Genomic DNA, 17,924 nt, shown 5'->3' with positions numbered 1-17,924 from the left:
TGCCTGGGACCTGAGGTGGATGCTGGACTTGACTCGGCCATTGCTCTGGTTGGAAGGGCTAGCCAGACAGGACACTTGACTATCTTAATAGCTAAAGGCTCCTTTCAATACACTGATGCTCTGATGGGCCCTGAAATGGTTCAGAAATTTCTGGGAAGCCTTTGAAGGGACTGGGGAGCCTTCTACACCCCTCATAAGGGACTCAAGCTCTGTGGAGAGAAGAAGCAAGACCAGACACTACAGGCAAGGAGTAGCTCTCAGGAGCAACACACCCAAGCAATGTAAATGGTGTTTGTCACTGTGCAAATGGGAGGACTGTCAGGGGTGGAACAGAAGACCCGAAGGGAGCAGCGTTCACATGAGACCTCCATTGTTATCTCTTGCCCCACCTGACTCTGTGCTTTACTGACCCCTGAGAACTGGCTAGTCAAAGAACTCTGTGGGAGAGCTAGATTACCTCTTCTAGGTCATCTTCAGGGGTGCATGGGGTCTGATCCGTCCTGTCAGTTTGATAAGAAATGGAAGATCCATCGGACTCCAGGGAAGCTTCTTCATCATATCCAAAGAAGGTCTCCACGACAACTGGCTTCTGACCCAAATGCAATGCATTAGTGCAAGCCCAGCTGGGCATGGCTGACAACCCTAAGGCCTCCTTCTGCCTCCTCTTCCTGTTGCCCAGGTGTGCAGTCACAGCTGAGAAGCTGTCCACCCCCCATCCCCCCCCCCCCCGTGACTGGGCCGCTCCAATGAAATTCACCCCCTTCTCGGTTTGCTGCTGTCCTTCAAGAAGGACTGGGGCGGGTTTCACATAGTCCCAGATAGAGGTCTGGGCCTTACAAGCCAGTTTGGTTATTGTGGAGGGAGGATGGAGAAGTGGCCCGTGGTCCCTGGATACGTGATTCCTGGACCTGATCCTCACGCCTGCTGGACTCACAGAGGCAGACAGTGAGTTCCAGTCTACAGGTCTACACTCGACAACCACACTTCTCTGCTGACAGATAGGACTAGAAACCAGCAAAACCGGGTCCTCTGCTGGTTAGTTGGAGAAGCTCTTCCTTCAAAATCCTAAGCTTTGTTCATCTAGGTTTTAGTAGTGTTACAAAGTCCAGAAGGCCCCATCTTCTTTCAGCCATATTCAGGATCCCTTCCTTCCTCAACTGATTCTGCATCTCTGATTGGCCATTGTCACCTTGGGTCTCTCTGTTGGTCCTTCTTCCAGAACCTTTTAGAGAGGCTTGTACCTGGGATGTGGGACCACCAGGTGCCCCCAAGGACCACTTTTCTTTACCCTTTGCTCATGTCCCTCCCTGGGTGATACACATCTTCCTCCCACGCTGTGCTGCCTGCTTTTCTCCTGTAGCTGACTGCTACCTCACCTTTCTGGTTGAATGACTACCAAACAATTGGTTAGTGGAGTCTGGCATGTTCAGAATAATTTCTCTAAGCTGCAGCCTTTCCCCAGTCCCTCTGAGGAAGGCTTTTTCCTGTACCTAAGTCTTTCCCATGTTTTTCTGTAGAAATATGCAGAGAACAAGCAAGCTAAATAAAGACAAACTTGAGGCAATTTTATCTCAGCCCCTCTGGGCTCTGATTATTGAACTGAAATTACACTGGTGGCCTGGTCTGTCACATTGCCCTTCTCTGAAGGTCACCCACACACTCCACCTTCACCCCCTGCTGTCCCACTTGTGCTGAAGCCCCACAAGCTCTTTGTGTCCCCACTTTTCACTGGCCAGTTCCCACCACACTCTGGTGCCTGCTGCCCGACCCCAGGCAGATCCTCCAGGCCTTTTGACTCTGACCTACCTTCTGACCTGGACCTGACCTTCACACCTCTGCAACACTGAGAATGGGGTGGGGTTGTCTCAGTGGAACAGGTCCCAGGTGTGTCCAATGCCCTGACTGTTGAGCCCAGCTGTCTATACACACCACAAGGGCACAAGCTGATCACTGACCTTAGGAACTCACTAAAGATCAACTGAGGGAAACAGTCTCACTGCCCGTCTTCCCAAGTGTGAGACCACCCCTCTACTCCCAAGGTAGAGCCCGAGTTTCTTTCTCACGTTTGACCAGAATTAGCAGAGTTTCTGACACTGAACCTAACATCACCTTGGGGTTTGAGCTATAAAGATCGCCAGGGCCTCTGTATAACCTACTGAGTCTGTCAGTGCTGTCTGTGGATGAGGAGAGGGATTTGGAAGGAGCTGGAGGGGGTAGGGGGTTGATATGATCAAAATACATCATATAAATACATTGTATGAACTTCTCAAAGAATGAATGAAAATATAAAAATGAATAGTGGCAAACAAAACCCATGAAGCACACTTCCAAGGCCACTTGAATTTGATGCTCCCAACTACAGCTTTATAACCTGAAGATAAACAGTCCTCTCCTGGGTAATGTTGGCCTGATCTCTGTTGACAAGATTTAAAAGGATAAACAGAGGATTTGCTTGGCGTCTTATGTGGGTTACTTCAGAATGACACTTTTTAATAAAATGTTCTTTCCATGTGCAAAGGAAGAGATTCACTCCTCTTACATGGGCTTTAGAAGCTTGCCTTTTATGTCCGAGCCCTCCACTTCTTTTACCTTGGGGAGTTTCGCCATTTTCTTTCTTTGTTTCCGATACCTCAACAGCTTATCACGTTCCTGCAAAAGCCAGGTAGAGAAGTCTGTTTAAGCAGCTGAACAGCTATCTGGCCAGCGCACAGGTTTAGGCTTGCACCTAAACCGTGTAGATGGTGGGCAGGGGCATGGTGGCTTATTAAGGACATCATGCACACTAGCAATCATTTGTGGACCCTGGGCTTGTGGGAAACTGGACATCCAAGGAGGATGGGTGGTCCAGGCCCCTTCTGCTTCATGAGAAGTGGTCCTTGCATATGGAGAAGTAGTTCCTGAGACACTGCCTGCTTCACTATTAAGAAGCAGCTCTGTGCCTTTGTGTTTTCTGTCAGGAGCAAGGGTAATGCAGCTACAGCAACAGCCTGTTCCTGCCAGTTGGGAGAAACTGGTTGGGGTGGCAAAGGTGGCCTCTTGGTTCTGGCCTTTCAGGAGCAAAGAGAAAAACCAGTGGAGCTGGTGTTGTGTTGCCTGGGCGAGTTGTTCCAGTATGGCCAGGCACCACTGCAAGCTTGGCCAGTGAGTACTATGAGAAGTCCCACCCAAGACTGCTACAGCTGCCCCTGTCTAAACTATAAGGAGTCATGGCATAGAATGGGTCTGTGTAGCTACATGGGGCAAAGGGAACATGCAGCAAGCAAGGTGGTGCCAGTCAGTGCTTACCAACACACTCTTCACATAGCCTGCTGTCTCCAAGGTCTACGGGGAGAAAACACCACATCATACCATGGACAGTGCAGAGGCTGGAGAGAATGGCCCCAGAATCTCTGAACTCTAGCCTCAGAGTTACATGGCTGGTAGAGGCCTAAGGGCCATGCACTCATTCCCCAGAGGGAGGTTTGAGCACTAACACTCCTTTCTTTTTGGAGGGTGGGGCTCCCTGAACTTTCCAGACTACCAGGGTTCTTTGTTCATAGTGGGTGTCCTGTTACTCCCTCAGAGAAGGAGAAAGAGGCCTTTCAGAAACTGCCATCAATCAGGAATTCAACCTTTCCCCATTTCTCTCATCAAACATCAGTGTTGAGATTGAATGAGAAAAGGACTTAGGTCCCCAGCAGGGACAGTGAAGGCCACCTCTGTGAGACCACCCATAGTCTGGGGAGTTGGGAGAGGGATCTTCCTGTGTAGTTTAATAGAGGGCAGGTTTGGTCATTACAAGACAGGCCAGAGATAGACGTCTGTGCCACTGTCCTGCTGTGCCTTCCAAAGGACACAGGGTGACTAGAGGCACCTCCTTTTGAAATGGCCTCACCATGAACTCAACCAGGATTACAACAGGAAGAAGGTGCTCCAAGACAGGGTTTTATGAAGCTCTATGTATCAACCCATGCTGGGATGTGGGGGATGGCACAAGGACAGAGAAATGGAAATACCAAAAGGTAGCCCCTGCCCCCCAAAGGTGTCCAGGTCTCTATCCACCAAACCTGTGACTGGAACCTGCTTTCAAAATTACAGTCTTTTGGGGGGGGGGGGCGTGGGTTGGGGGAAGGTGTATTTAAGTAAAATGCTGTAATGAGACTATACTAGATTAGGACGGGCCCTAAGCTCAGTGGCAATGCTCCCTACAAGAAATGGAAGAGGAGACTTTCCAACAGAAGAGAAGGAAGCCACGATGGTATTGAGAGGAAAGATAGGTCCATAGCAGGAACACTGGAGTCCACAAGGGCTGCCTGGGAAGGAACGGTCCCTGCCCGAGTACATAAATGGAGTGCAGCAACCCAGCCTTTGATTTTGGGCTTGTGTCTTTGGCTTCCGAAACTTAGCATGTTCTTAAGATATCTGGCTACGGTGGTTTGTTACCAACATGGACAAGTGCTTGCTGGCCTTGGGCTCTGAGGCCCACAGTGTTAAGAGACTAGGGGTGTAGGGAGCCATTTAGAGAAGGTCATTTTAAGTAGTAACTGTGACAGGGCCAGCTGAGAAGACCCCACAAAGGCATCCCTGCTCTCCCTTGCCCCCATTTCTACCATAGAAAGCTAGGGCAGGGAACACAGCAGTAGAGAGTAAAAGGTGTGCAGCAGATTGGGGTGGGGTGCAGACAGAGGGCATGGCAGCAGAGGATTGCAGTGAGCAAGGGTACTGCTCTAGAGGGACACAGGCTGTCAGGGGAGGGCAGCTCCAGTGAGTGCACAGGATAGCAGAGGGCATGGCTCCAGAGGGCACAGGGTAGCAGAGGGCATGGCTCCAAGGGGCACAGGGCAGCATGGTGTGGCTCCAGAGGGCACAGGGCAGCATGGGCATGGCTCCAAGGGGCACAGGGCAGTATGGTGTGGCTCCAGAGGGCACAGGGCAGCATGGGCATGGCTCCAAGGGGCACAGGGCAGCATGGTGTGGCTCCAGAGGGCACAGGACAGCAGAGGGCATGGCTCCAAGGGGCACAGGGCAGCATGGTGTGGCTCCAGAGGGCACAGGACAGCAGAGAAGTATAGCATACTCACCTTAGAAAGCTCATCAATGAGGTTCTGCTGCTCCACGATCTGGAGCTTTAGGAAGTCGATCTCTTTCTCATCTTGACTTTGATCAAGGTCATTTAAGGAGCTGGGTCTCCGGATGATCCCTGCTCTCTGCCTCTGAAACGCCAAGCATAGTGGGGACAGTGACTGACCTGGATGGTGAGAACTGAGGGCCTCCCTATCAGCCTGAATGATAGTTCAGGTTACCTCAGTGTGGGCAAGGACTGGGTTTGGAACAGCCTGCTGCAAAGCACAGGGGAAACCAAGGCCTATATCTGGATCATACATCAGACCCCAGACAGCTTCCTGGATAGCCCAGACAAACCACCTGTCTAACTTGCCTCATAGCAAGAGACTTTCAAGGCAAGAAGGAACAGGTAGGCATCAGTACCCACTCTGCAGTCTGGCTCAGTGGCAGAGGCAAGAGTGGAGTTTACCCTGACACCTGGCTTGGTGCTTCACACCAGGCCTGAAAGTCCTGTCCTATACTTGGGGCCTCTTGCTACCTTGTGCATAGGACTCTCAGGGCTATAATCTTGTTTGCCCAAGCCTCTGGCGTTAGAGGAATACAGAGGAAGCGAGATGCTGCCTAGCTCTGCACAGGTGGCTGTTTCTGCAGACCTAGCATGTGCTTACCATTTCTATGTTCTCCTGGGTGACAAATTTCAACTTGCTTTCTATGCGCCGCAGAGTATGAGACAAGTCTTCATTTTTCCGAGTAAGGCGCTTGTTCTTATCCAGCAACGGCTTATACTGACTCTCAGCTTCTCTCAGCCGCTTTAGCTGAAACAATATTTATTCCATAAAGTGAGCTTCTAAGTGAAGCAGGACTGAAAGGTCTTCATACAAAGCAAACTGACCAGTCAGAACACTGTGACTAGGGTGGGTGCATAGGCTGAGGACCCCCAATATGCAGGTGCTCAAGTCCTGGGTAGAAAGGGGCATGGTATTTGCATGGACCCTACCACATGCCTGGTGTGCTGCAGGCTTGTTTATAATAATTTGTTCACAGAGTAAATACAGTTAGTTGATGGATGTATGATATTGTTTAGGAAACAAAATCTCTCTCATACAGAGAAAGAGAAAGAGAGAGAGAGAGAGAGAGAGAGAGAGAGAGAGAGAGAGAGAGAGAGACTTATTATACAGGATGCAATTTTCAGAGATTATTTTTTGATCCATGGCCGGCTTCATGGTCGGATACAAAGACCTATAGGTGTGGAACCTGCCAGTACATAATTGTAGATGCAGAATATGTAGGTGACAGATTTATGAATACAGAATCTGTAGGTGTAGAATCTGTAGATGTGAGGCCCATAGAGTCACAACCTGCAGGTGCAGAACTTGTAGGTATGGCCTGTGAAATGGAAAGTCTGGCTCAAGCTGCAGGTGGAGTCCCAGCAGGTAACTGCTCTCTGCCCACTGGACACCTAGGTGAGCCATAGGTATCTCAGGAATGTATCCCAGCTCACCTGCAGATGGATGGAAAGGTGAAAGCCAGCAGGGGGGGGGGGGGCGATGCTCTGCTTACTAATAAGTAGGGGTGTGGTATGGCTCACCACCTGTTTTTGTTAGCAAAACTTTATTGTAGCATGACAAGAAGCCTTGAGGAAAGGCTGTCCCTTGATATTACCACTCCTCATTTTCATAAGGAATTCAGATATGGACACTCCCACCTCTCCCCAGGCTGCAATCCTAACCTATGGAACACAACGCCTCCTTACCAACCACTTACCAGTTCATTCCTTTCTTCAGACAGCAAGGCGTTGCGGTCTTCTAGCTTACGGATGATGGCACTTAACTCTGCGATTTTAAGTTGGAAGCGCCTGGCATCCTTTTCGTCCAACTGCTGTTCCTAAAACAAAAATCAACTGCAAATAACTGTACCTAAATGCAAACCTTTGCAAACCCCAACCCAACTGGAGACCAACACACTTCTGCCTTGTGGTTGCCTTTGCTTCCCAGTGGCTGCTGGCGGAGCCCTCGTGGCAGAGGGGCCTGGCCTGGAGCTCATGCAGTGAACACAGCAAGATGGGAAAGCAAAGATGTCTGCAATATGCAAATGTGGCGGGTGAGGGTGTGCAAGTGTGGGAGCCCGAGTATGGGTGAGGACCAGCTACATAATCTCGGCCGCTGCCCAGCTGTGCCTTCCAGACGGGCCTGCCCTGCCAAATAGCAATCATTCTCAAAGGATGAGCACTGGAAAAGACATCCCTTATAGACTTCCTAATGCTGTTCCCTCAAATTGAGTTTCTAAAACTCACTTTTGGAACCATAGGAAAGTCAGAAAAAATTAATGAAAACTTTCTAATGCATATTTGGCATCTGGAGTTAATGCAGTAGTCTATCCAGAACATGGATGGGCAGGGGGCTGGTTTGAACTTAGTTAAGCCATTTGTTATATGCTTATAAGTTACATTCTCCAAAGTCAATGACCCAAGGCTGGATCAGCTCAAACTTTTGTCCCTGAATCAAAGAACAAGATGTCCAGGAAGGTACCGGACATGGGTCAAATTCCTCATCCAACAGGTGCAGGAGAGGCTGGGGACCGAAGACTTAGAGGGGTAACCCTGAGGGTCTCCCAGGGTACTGCAGACCACCACAGAGAATATGGATGAGGAGCTGTGATAAGATGGACGTGCTCACAGCTGTGCAGTCACTGGCTGCCCCTACAAGGTCAGTCTGAGAAGGAGCAGAAAGTGTCACGGTCATAGGAAAAGCAGGTGGGCAGTGACTGGTGATGCTAATGCTAGCAACGACCATAAGAGGGGCCAAGCCAGAGACATGGGTGAAGGAGAGCTGGAGCCCGTGCAAAGGAGGATGGAAGGGAAGGGAAGCAGCTCATGCTTGGAGTGGTCCTTCCCACCAACCAAGGACAGGGCATGACTGGCAAGTGACCTTCAGCAACCTGGAACCAGGAAGCAACAAGATCATTGCTTCTGCTGGGCTGATAATGAAGGGAGACAGTGTATCAGCCCTCCTGGCCAGAGCCAAGTAAGCAGGGGCTGGCTGTACAGAGTCTGGGACAGGAGGGTCTAGCCGAATATAGGTTCTGGACTCCCCATGGAGCTGCTATGTTGGGTCGTACAGCTACATGGTTCTATGTGTCTGGGACTTGCAACTAGCTGAGAGGAGACCTGGGGTTGCTTACAGGGCTTCCTGAGTGGTCTGAGGCGTCTCCTGCACCGCTTGCATAAGGAAGTTCCCGTCTGGGGCTGCCTGGGTGCCGCTCAGCCTCTTTGGCCTGGGAAAGTTGCTCATCTAGAGCCTCTTTCTGGAGCTGCAGTCTCTGGGCATGCCCGGCTTGAACCCCTAACTCTCTTTCCAGCACGAAGACTGCTCTGTCTTTAAATCTTATCTCCTCCATCTACAAGGAGAACAGAACACAATCACACGCACAGGCAGGGTACAGATCTGCAGTTACCATAGAAACAGGCAGAGTGGCATTAGGAGATAAAGTCCCTGTGATGGTAGCCCCACCGGCAAGCATCTTAGGCTCTGGGACCAGAAGCAAAAGCAGACATTCTGGATGAGAGCTGGGTACCCATGCTGCACAAAACCCAGCCTTAGACCACCCAATTCCAACTGGCTCACCCTGGGCTGGTCCCAGTGAAAGGTCCCTTCTGGAGGCCTCAGGTAATGTGTGTCCCTGCACTGTCAGCCAGGATGGCCCAGCAAGAAACCCCCATCCCTTGTTGTACACATTGTCCATGGCATTGGGCATCACTGGGCAGGGTTGAAAGACCTGCAGATCTTGCTTCCTGCAGTACAGTGGGCAAAGCAGAGAATCATTCTGACCGATCTATACTTGCCGCTAACGGTATGGTGGAGAAGATTCTTTTGTAGAATAAATAGAAGGTGAACTTGGCTATGAAGTGTAGCTAAAAGCTGAACACAGCACAGCCATGCATTTCCAGGCCACACGTGCTTCCTATGAATCTTGCTGCAGGGTAAGGCTTTCAGGGTAGGGTAGGGGCAGCTGGACAAGCAGAAGGCAACATCCACCGTATCTAGCCTGCCACAGCCCCTGGACAATTGTTGGGCTAGTGTTGGCCTTCCCTCCTTCCCTAAAGGATGGTGTGATTTGTGCACATCCTAATTATGGCAGCAAGAAGCCCTTTTAGACACGGATGCTACCTGTATTCTGGGTCCTTTACCGGAGCTGCAGAAGCAGGTATATGTAGGCTGACCCTCCACGGGGAGGGACCTGAGAGTTGTAAGTATCATAACCAGCACTAGGTTTGTAACAGGACACCATTGAGGGGAACAGTTCAATTCAAAACAGACTTCCAAAGAAGCAGTCTTTGCTCGTTGTTTAAAGTTTAAAACAACTAATAAGCCAGCCATTTGTGTAAGTTAGCTGGAAATTCAGACGGATATCTAATTAGCCCAGACCACAAATTCCAGGCAAACCATGGTCAAAACAAGTTAAAACAAACCCTTACTGGCCCAGTTTCTGTTCAGTGGTGCATGCCATGGTGCTGAAAGGACAACAAAGTTGAGCAGGGAAGCAGAACGGCTGGGCTGGTGAAAATTAAACCATGTGAAGGCAGCTGGGTTCTGAGGCTAGGTTCTCAGTCACCTCTGGAAATCTGAACAGGAGAGCCTCTGTGCATGTATGAGATGGCTGCCCAAGTGGCCAGCTGCTTGAGCATCTGGTTTGAGCAAAGGCAGTCCTGTCTTTGAGGTCATTAGGCCCCAATACCCATGTAGGTATTGGTGATGGGAGTCTTCCAAGTCCAAGACTGAGTGGTTTTCCTACTCAGCTGAACCTGGGCTTCTGTCTCCTAATCATGCTAGGCTAGACCTTCAGGCCTTTGTGAGAGGAGAGCATATATCTGAAATATGCCAGACCCAGCCCAAATTGGGATGTTCTGCCTCACTCATACCAGGCACTACTGTATGTACTGAACCACAGAGAGCGAGGTGGCCCAGGACACCATAGCAGACAGCACAGGGTTCCTGCCCACTTGTATACTGGTGCCCACAAACATTACTCCCTTTCCGTGAGTGAGTCCTAATATGCCTTGTGTCACTGCAGGCTGGAGACTGGGGTTCCTAAGCCAAGGCTGCCCCTCCCTCCCCTCCTGTCATTTAGCTTTAGTGTCCAGAGGGCAGAGGCTACCTTTATTTACATTCACACCCATCCCCACATCTGGCAAGCAACACTCCCACAGTCTGGGCTGAAGGATTTTGGTGCATGTTCCTGTCATTGAAGCTGGGGGGGAGGGTCCCACTTAACCTGGAGGGACAGGTCATCTATGCTACTGTCTCTTTTAGATGTTGGTGGCAGATTCAAGATACCACATGACACCACACATCCTCTCCAGTACCCATCTGCTCGGCAGCAGAATCAGTGTGGACACATGAAGCCATGTGTTCTGGCTCCTGTGTTGCAAATCCTTCCCAGGTTGAGATTCAGAATCATACTGGAACCTGCTTGCTGGTTACCACACTGATTCCTCCTGCCTTTTGTAACTCCCTTGCCCCTGTCCCTAATTCTCAGTTATCCACATTGTCTGGAAACTACAGAGAGGTTTCCGGGGACTGTATGTCTTCAGGGTGTGCTTTACAAAAGCAGACATCACATGGATCGCAGAACAAGACAGTATGGTGTCTGACGCCAGCACAGGAGTGTTTGTGTGACCTCAGGGTAGGTAAAGGATTTTCCAGCAGGTCACAAACTGCACATTAAAAGAACTGACAAATTGCATCTCCTTTATGTTAGGAGCAAAGCTCCTGCAGAAATGCTGCTGGTGGATCTGGAGCAGCCACACTGAAGACACTGGTGTGCTAGCCAGAACATGGAGAGAAGTCGTCGAAATCAGGAAAAAGACATTCTCTAGTTTCAAAGAGCCAATGTGTGTGAACAGAAGCTTTACAGAAGATAGTGTGTCCATAGCTACAAGGATGGTGAGATTGTTCTTTCTGCTGTGACCCCGCTGCAGTGCCGGCTGTGGTTACAATGTAGCAAAAGGGGGCTCTGCTCTCTAGTGGGAGGGTAGAAAGTGGGTTCACCTGCATTGGTCTGAGTGCTCTGAGCTTGGTACTGGGTTTTGTATGGCCAGCACTCCCTTTGGCCACACAGATGGCAGGAGAAGCCAGTACATGAGGCCACTCATGGACATGATGGGGATATTTGCAACAGCCCAAACCCAAAACAGCTTGAGCTCCTTCCAAGAAGAACGGATAACACACTGCCAGATCCCCAGGGAACATGCTGGTGTGGTTCCCAGGAGGTCGAGACCAGCAAGAGTACGTGGGAAGGCATCTCTGGGAAGTGTCTGCAGGTACTTGGTCTCTTAAGTCAATAGTGGCTTAAGACACTTAGACACAAGCTGCAGTCACTGTACTGTCCTCTGAATTTGTGGCTTTCCTACATAGCAGTTATCTCTCAGTCTAAACAAGAAAGATGGAAAAAATAAATATGCATGCCAAGCCTTCATTCCCAGCTATGCCTGGATCTATTCTGTGCGTTGAAACTTTTAAGGGCTCTTGATTTGCCTAACCATGCTCCAAAAAAAGCATCTTCAATGAATATCTGTGGCCAAGACCTTCAGAGGATATCTGAGGTTAAGATTTTCAGTGGACATCTGTGGTTCCTGGGATCGTATCTTGCCTTGCTCAGCAGTGACTGCTGGGATATGTTTCCCAGAAGTTAGACAAATCAGCTGTGAGTTTGGGCTCACAGCAACTGGGCTGCAGTGGCTTAAGTTGGAATTCATGGACTTTGGCAAACCTCAAAGCATGGCCAGAGAGCAGGGACTTGGGAAAGCTACTGTTGCTGTTGGTGGAGTTTTGCTTTGTTTTATATTATATGTGATTGTTTAACCTGCATGTAAATCTAAGCACAGATGCCCTGAAAATGGTATGTTAGGGACAGCTGTGAACCATCATGTGGGTACTGGGACTCGAACCCAGGGCCTCTGCAAGAGCAATCAGTACTCTTAACCACTTCCCAGACAATGGCATTGTTTTCTAAGAGAACTCGTGATTTTGTCTGCTCCATTGGAAGAGAGTGCCTCAATGCCCGAGACACATGTCCTTACTGAAACAAAATCATGGAAATGCAAGGCTAGGCCCAGCTCTCCAACAGGCACCCGGTGCTTTGGGGATTGGTCTCGTTTTTATAGCTTTCTTTATAGGGTTTTCATTAGAGCTGTATATTAGCACACCACATTAGCTAACAGCTCTGATGGCTGGGCAGAAAAAGCTAAAACTGCAAACCACAGACTTTTATGAGAGAGAGGAAATTGCTTTCTGTCTGTAATTCCTCTATTTTATAGAGTTTTTAATAACAGCCCGAGGTTGTATTTTAGAGAATGCACTCTGTGTGCAACTGCTCTGTGCATGTAGAGCAGAGCTCTTTCAGACTCAATGGCAAGCTGCACACACACTCCAGTGCTTATTAGCACAGCCCTGCCCGCAGGGTATCATGAGCTGGAGACTCTGAGGAAGGCAGGAATGGGAGGTGACAGTCGTCCCTATCGTCTCTATCTGAGCTCACAGAGAGCCTGTGAAGAATGTTCCAGAACCTTTGAGCACGAGATTCCCCACTCATTCTGTTTCCCTATGACGTTACTGAAAATTTGGCCAAGAAAGTCACAAGGGATCCACTTGCCCAGAGACACTGAGTAGGATATGCACAGATGAAGGCAAGAGAGCTGTACAGGGTCTATTACCAGAGACAGTCTGACTTGAACCCCCATGCAGGACAGGGGTGGACAGACAGCTGTGACTCCTCCTTCCCCACACTGAGACAAAGTGAGGAGACAGGAATGTGGGGTGGTCGTCATCCTTCTTCACTTTAGAACCCACACAGGAGTCTCAAAGCCATTGCTGTCTGTCCTCAGGACAGATCTGTCTCAGATGTTTACTGCTGGCATCTTGGCCATGCTCCCTTCTGTCTTCTTCTTTCCATCAGATTCTCTCTGAGGCTCCTGAGTTCTACCAGGCCACATCCTAGTCCACCATTTAGGGCCCTGGCTCTGCCGGCTCTGCTGGCTGGTGTGGCTCAGCCTAGTCTCAGATCAGAATCTTTAACTATCAGCTGAGTACCTTCTATATGAACAGACTTGAGTTACAGTCAGACAATGCCACTGGCCAGGGCAGAGAGACAGATCTTCAGATTACAGTGTCTGCTTTGAGGGCTCTGAGATGAACCCAGAGCCTTCCCAATTCCCTTCCCCAGCCCAGTTCTCCCAGAACATCTGGACAGGGGATCCTGATCCACTGTGTTCTATGCCCAGGGCCTGGACTTCAGCAGGATTGCCAGCCTGTGTCCCACAGCAGCCCTGGTTGTAGTCCTGTTCACTAACTGGTGTGCCATCTCTCCTTGGGGCCACAGGCCCTGTTTAAATACTCTAGCATAGGTAACACATGAAGGGATGGCATCGGTCTATAAGGAGTTTCCAAGGTCCATGGGTCCCTTTAGTACTGTCACTGTTTACCTGGAGATCTTGGCCTTTATCCATACCACACTGGTCTAAGGCTCCATGCTAGCCAGCGTGCCGGATGAAGAAATGACAGCTTCTGCCAAATCGTGTAAGGAACGTAGACTGAGAAATGTTTCCAAATGTAACTGCAGCCAAGCTTCCTCCGTGGGAAAGGTCCTGAGACTCCCAGCTTGTCTTGCCTTGCTTGAAACTTAGGAATGGGCTTTCTCTGGCCTGCTGGACCCAAGGAGACCATTGCCTCATCTCTAGGTCAAAGGCCCAGTCAACCTCTGTACACCCAGACAGATTGGCCCTGCCCTGGGACTCATGGACTCTGACACTTCTCTGATCCAGAACCACTCTCCGTCCTGTTCCCAGTCCCTGGGGTTAGACTGCCAATGAGCGACCCCCCTCCCTACTTTTTAAATTCTGCCCTGCTTTAGCTTCTGCTCCAGAAAGCTTCTATCTCTGGTACCCTCAGAAGTGCCTCAGGTACTTTGCCCATGCCAAGCCCTTGCCCTCTCTCCCCAAGCTGTAGCACCCGGGCCTCTTTCCTGCTAGCAAGACCTTCCCAGTACACATGGAGCCTAGAGAGCCAGGCCAAATTGACAGTTGGGCTTCAGACAGGTAAGTAAATGTTCTCTTATGAGCTATAGACCAAATGGGACCACATAGGCAGTCCTGAGGCCTCCATCGGTAGGGAGGTCCCCACTGGGCAGTGCCACAAGAAGAGATGGTCCTGCACCCAGAGCCTTGAACCTAGGTTCTGGACTCATAGGTAACAGTGGCTTGGTCTAGGGTGACACTGACTTGCTCTAGCACCTCCCAGGCACAGGGTCCATCCAGCCCATTCTTTGGGTTTTTCATTATGTCATTTGCACAAGACAATTTATCCATAGCTGGTCTCTGGAAGCAGTGGCTGAGGGTGGAGTAGGGAAGAGGTGAGCTGCACCTCCAATGGCTATGGGCAGGCAATTGAGGTCAAAGGCCAGAAGAAAGCATTTATCCAGCATGAGCATATGAACGGTCACCAAGAGTGACACCTAGTGGCAGTGGTGAATAATGCAGCGGATGGAAAATGAGCCCGAGGCCCTTCAGTGTTGGCTGGCACAAGATGAGAAGAAAAAGAGCTCTTGAACTGCTGGGCATGGTCACAAGAGGGAAGTGCCTGCCCTGCCAATAGGGTGTGCATGTCTTCAATGACAGGTAAAGGTTATTCTCCAGACTTGTTATAGAGTCTATAGGAAAACACCTTGAGAGACTGTGAAACAGGCAAAAACACTTCCTGTTTTTTTCATTAGAATTCCAGGGCCTTTGGGGACTGGGTGGTCTCGTAGAGAAGTGCACCCTGTGTGTATCTTGGGTAGTTCATGGCTCTGTGGAGAAAATGATTGTCCTGGAGAATACTGCTGGCACTTCCTGGGTGTGATGTACAGCTGAGAGCCATCTCTATGGCTGTGTAGGATCTTACTTGTTTTCTTTTCAGTTGAGTGTGCTCTGGGGGGGATAAAACCAAACCCAGGACCTAGAACACATGAAGCCGGCTCCAGCTAAGCTACATCTTCAACCCCATTTGTGTGTATTTATTAGGATACTTTACATACAAAGTCATTTCACCTACAACCAATGAAAGATTTAATTCTTCCTTTCCTTCCTGATGCCTTTGGTTTTTCTTTCTCCGACTAAAGTGACTGGTGTTCTTCTTTGGAAAGAAGAAAGTGCTCCACTAACTCATGTAATTTTTGAAAGTTCACTTTATATCTGCAGGTATCAGACCCCTTTATACATCATACACACACACACACACACACACACACACACAGGCACACGCACACACACGCACACACACACACACACATGCACACACGCACACACGCACACGCATACACACACACATGCTGTGTGTTTCTCAGCTGGGCTGTAAAGGAGAGGCTAAGAGAATTGTTCAACAGTAAAGGTGGGAGTGGAAAGAGGCTCTGCAATGGCACAGACCGTGAAGAAGTTGAACCTTTGAACGTAGAACATTCTCAGAGAAGAGCTGCTATTAACCTGGGACTGGAAGAGAGGGAGCCAAGCCAAAGGTTTTTTTTTTTTTCTTTCAGGGAGGGAGTTTCTTTGACAGAATGACAGAAACAAACAAGGAAGTTGAGGGCATTTTCTAGAAAATAGAACAGAAAGCTAAGGTTGAGAGGAAAATAATAAATTCAGTGTGAATGGAGAGGACCAACTTCTGATGAGCGGACATGGGAAGGAAGATGAGACTAGGAGGGATTTAGACAATCACAGCAGGTTTCCCCAGCTGGAGGACAACTAGAAAGAGCTCCTGCCTGCCTGGTGGAGATGAGCAAGTGTTTGTGTTATCCACAGAGCACAGTGACATTGCAAAGGTGCCCTGAGCTCTAGGAGATGGTAGGGCTGGTGGGGAACAGGGCAGAGGAGAGAGAAGGGTATTGGAGCAATGAGGAAAGGCCCAGAATTATTGGACCATGTCCTGTTTAGCTGGGTGAAGAGACAGGAGGGGATGAGGTGCTTAAAGGATGTGCCTCAAAGGCAAATGGTTGAAATTCCGATTTTGACAGGTTGAGAGGTTTCCCGGTCTGCTGGACATGTGCGGTGCATTGGTGATACAGACACTTAGAAAACTAAGCAAACAAAACAACTCAAAAGAACACATGCAGGTGTATGCGCTACGTGATACAACTGGGGTGGAGTCTGGGTGACTGTGTGGACCACAGGTATGTGACTCTCAGCACTAGGGATGGAATTGATCCCCTCCCCTTACCCAAGATAAAGCTATACACTGGATGCTCACTCTGCCCCTGGATCTCCTCTGTACCCTCCTGTCAGGCTCTGTAACCCAAAAGACGGAGGGCTGGGGATGTGACTCCGTAGTATGCTTGCCTAGCATTTGTGAAACACTAGATTCCTACCCTGCAGGGGGGAATCTGACCCCTGCAATGGTCCCACCGGATCCCCCATGTTGGCCTCTGGTGTATGCATCAGTGGGAGGTGAGTGGTTTGGACATGTGTTCCGTGCTCCCTGTTGGGTTGGGAGTTGACAGTAACTGTCTAGGTCCTGCCCCTGATGCTCTCCTGGGCTGCAGTGCTGCCCTTCCCTCTGGGTCTGGAGCCCCAGTGGTCAAAGCCAGTGATAACCCATCACATCTAGGACTCTTTTCAGCTTCCTCCAACTTTCCTCAGGGGCTTCTCAGAGGATGATTCCTGCTGAGATGTACCCAGTCCACTGTGGTGAAGCAGGCTAGGAACAAGGAAGGTACAGCACTTTGAGAGGGAGGCCTTTCATGCAGGAGAGAGAAGGCCACATAAACTGAGGTGAAGACACAGACCAAGCATGTGGTGACAGTCTGGGATAAAGTTCAAGGACACCAGCTGGCAGAGTCACAGGTATTTGCCTCTGGGGACCCGAAACAGAGTGGGAAGGGATTATGGAGCACAGTTGTTTTCAGCTACAAGCTTTGTGGAGAAGTAAGGTTGCCTTCCTCTGCTGCAAACCCTAACTATAAGCAAGACAAAAGAAAGGGCGATGAAGCAGGCAGAGCAGTTTTCCAGGAGCCTGATGGAGGCGTCTTCCATACTTGCCCAGAGCCACACGATGTCACATTACATCATGTGGGATCTCAGGCCTTATCCTGCGGCCATGAAAGGCAATGACAACAAATGGGTCTGGACAGATGGAGAGTGGTAGGGGTAGTGGAGCAAGGAACATTCTGGAAAGGGGTTGGGCTTCCAGGCTAGGAATAGGGTGGGCACTCTCTGTTTATCATGGAAAAGCTAAGGTTCCTTCACAATATCCAGATTCTTCTTTCTGCCATCTCCTGAAATACCATGCAGTGATGGACTGTAGCATGTCTCTGGACACCAGAAACCCAGGGAAGTGGAGCAAGAATGACTATCTGTGTACCACAACTAAAAAGATGGCTGCATCCTACTGAGGAGTACCTCAATGCCTAGGGTACCTGGATCCTTGTGGCAGTTTGAATGAGATGTCCCTCATAAGTCTCTGACATTTGAATATTTGATTCCCCCATGTGGCTTCTTGGGAAGGATTAGGAGGTGTGGCCTTGTTGGAGGAGGTATGTCACTGGGTGAATGTTTGAGGTCCCAAAACCTCCACCCTCATCATCCCCAGTGCCCTCTTCCTGTTTCCTGCTTGTGGCTTGAAAAGTGAGCTCCCAGCTGCTGCCCCAGACCTACCACCTGCTACCTCCAACAGCTACCTCCGCAGCCCCTTGGGGAAAGACAGGAATTCTGACTTGAAGGTTTCCTGTTCTAAGCGGAGATCGAGGAGATCAAGGAGCACTGTTGGTTGTGATGGAGGGGCAGGTGGGGTCGTACCTACCTGTGGGTACCTGGCTCTGCATTCCTGCACCTCTGGAGTCCTCAGAACTAATATGGA

At 49.8% G+C, this 17,924-nt stretch overlaps 1 protein-coding gene and 1 long non-coding RNA gene across 32 annotated transcripts in view; one reads left to right on the top strand and one right to left on the bottom strand.

The window, feature by feature from the left end:
* Jakmip3 (Janus kinase and microtubule interacting protein 3) overlaps positions 1-17,924 on the bottom strand; it is a 123,154-nt gene that overhangs the window by 36,705 nt on the left and 68,525 nt on the right. For 8 of the 30 annotated variants that reach the window (XM_076912423.1, XM_076912402.1, XM_076912464.1 and 5 more), the window contains exons 4-10: positions 8,224-8,439; positions 6,808-6,927; positions 5,712-5,858; positions 5,061-5,192; positions 3,286-3,321; positions 2,590-2,649; positions 458-589 (exon numbers count right to left, since the gene is read on the bottom strand). In XM_076912423.1, coding sequence (XP_076768538.1) covers positions 458-589; positions 2,590-2,649; positions 3,286-3,321; positions 5,061-5,192; positions 5,712-5,858; positions 6,808-6,927; positions 8,224-8,439 — 843 coding nt within the window. The remainder of the gene's footprint in view (positions 1-457; positions 590-2,589; positions 2,650-3,285; positions 3,322-5,060; positions 5,193-5,711; positions 5,859-6,807; positions 6,928-8,223; positions 8,440-17,924) is intronic. The other 22 variants (XM_076912447.1, XM_076912451.1, XM_076912494.1 and 19 more) reach the window with 10 other exon arrangements.
* LOC143434283 (uncharacterized) lies at positions 13,994-17,561 on the top strand. 2 transcript variants are annotated; one of them, XR_013103641.1, is made up of 4 exons: positions 13,994-14,134; positions 16,087-16,242; positions 16,816-16,912; positions 17,324-17,561. It is a non-coding gene; the product is annotated as an uncharacterized LOC143434283 (long non-coding RNA). The 2 variants fall into 2 exon arrangements; XR_013103640.1 differs by having other exon boundaries at positions 16,709-16,912.

The sequence above is a fragment of the Arvicanthis niloticus genome, chromosome 1, assembly GCF_011762505.2.
Source record: "Arvicanthis niloticus isolate mArvNil1 chromosome 1, mArvNil1.pat.X, whole genome shotgun sequence".
In the NCBI taxonomy this organism is placed as follows: Eukaryota; Metazoa; Chordata; class Mammalia; order Rodentia; family Muridae; genus Arvicanthis; species Arvicanthis niloticus.
This window is presented reverse-complemented; position numbering and strand designations above follow the sequence as displayed.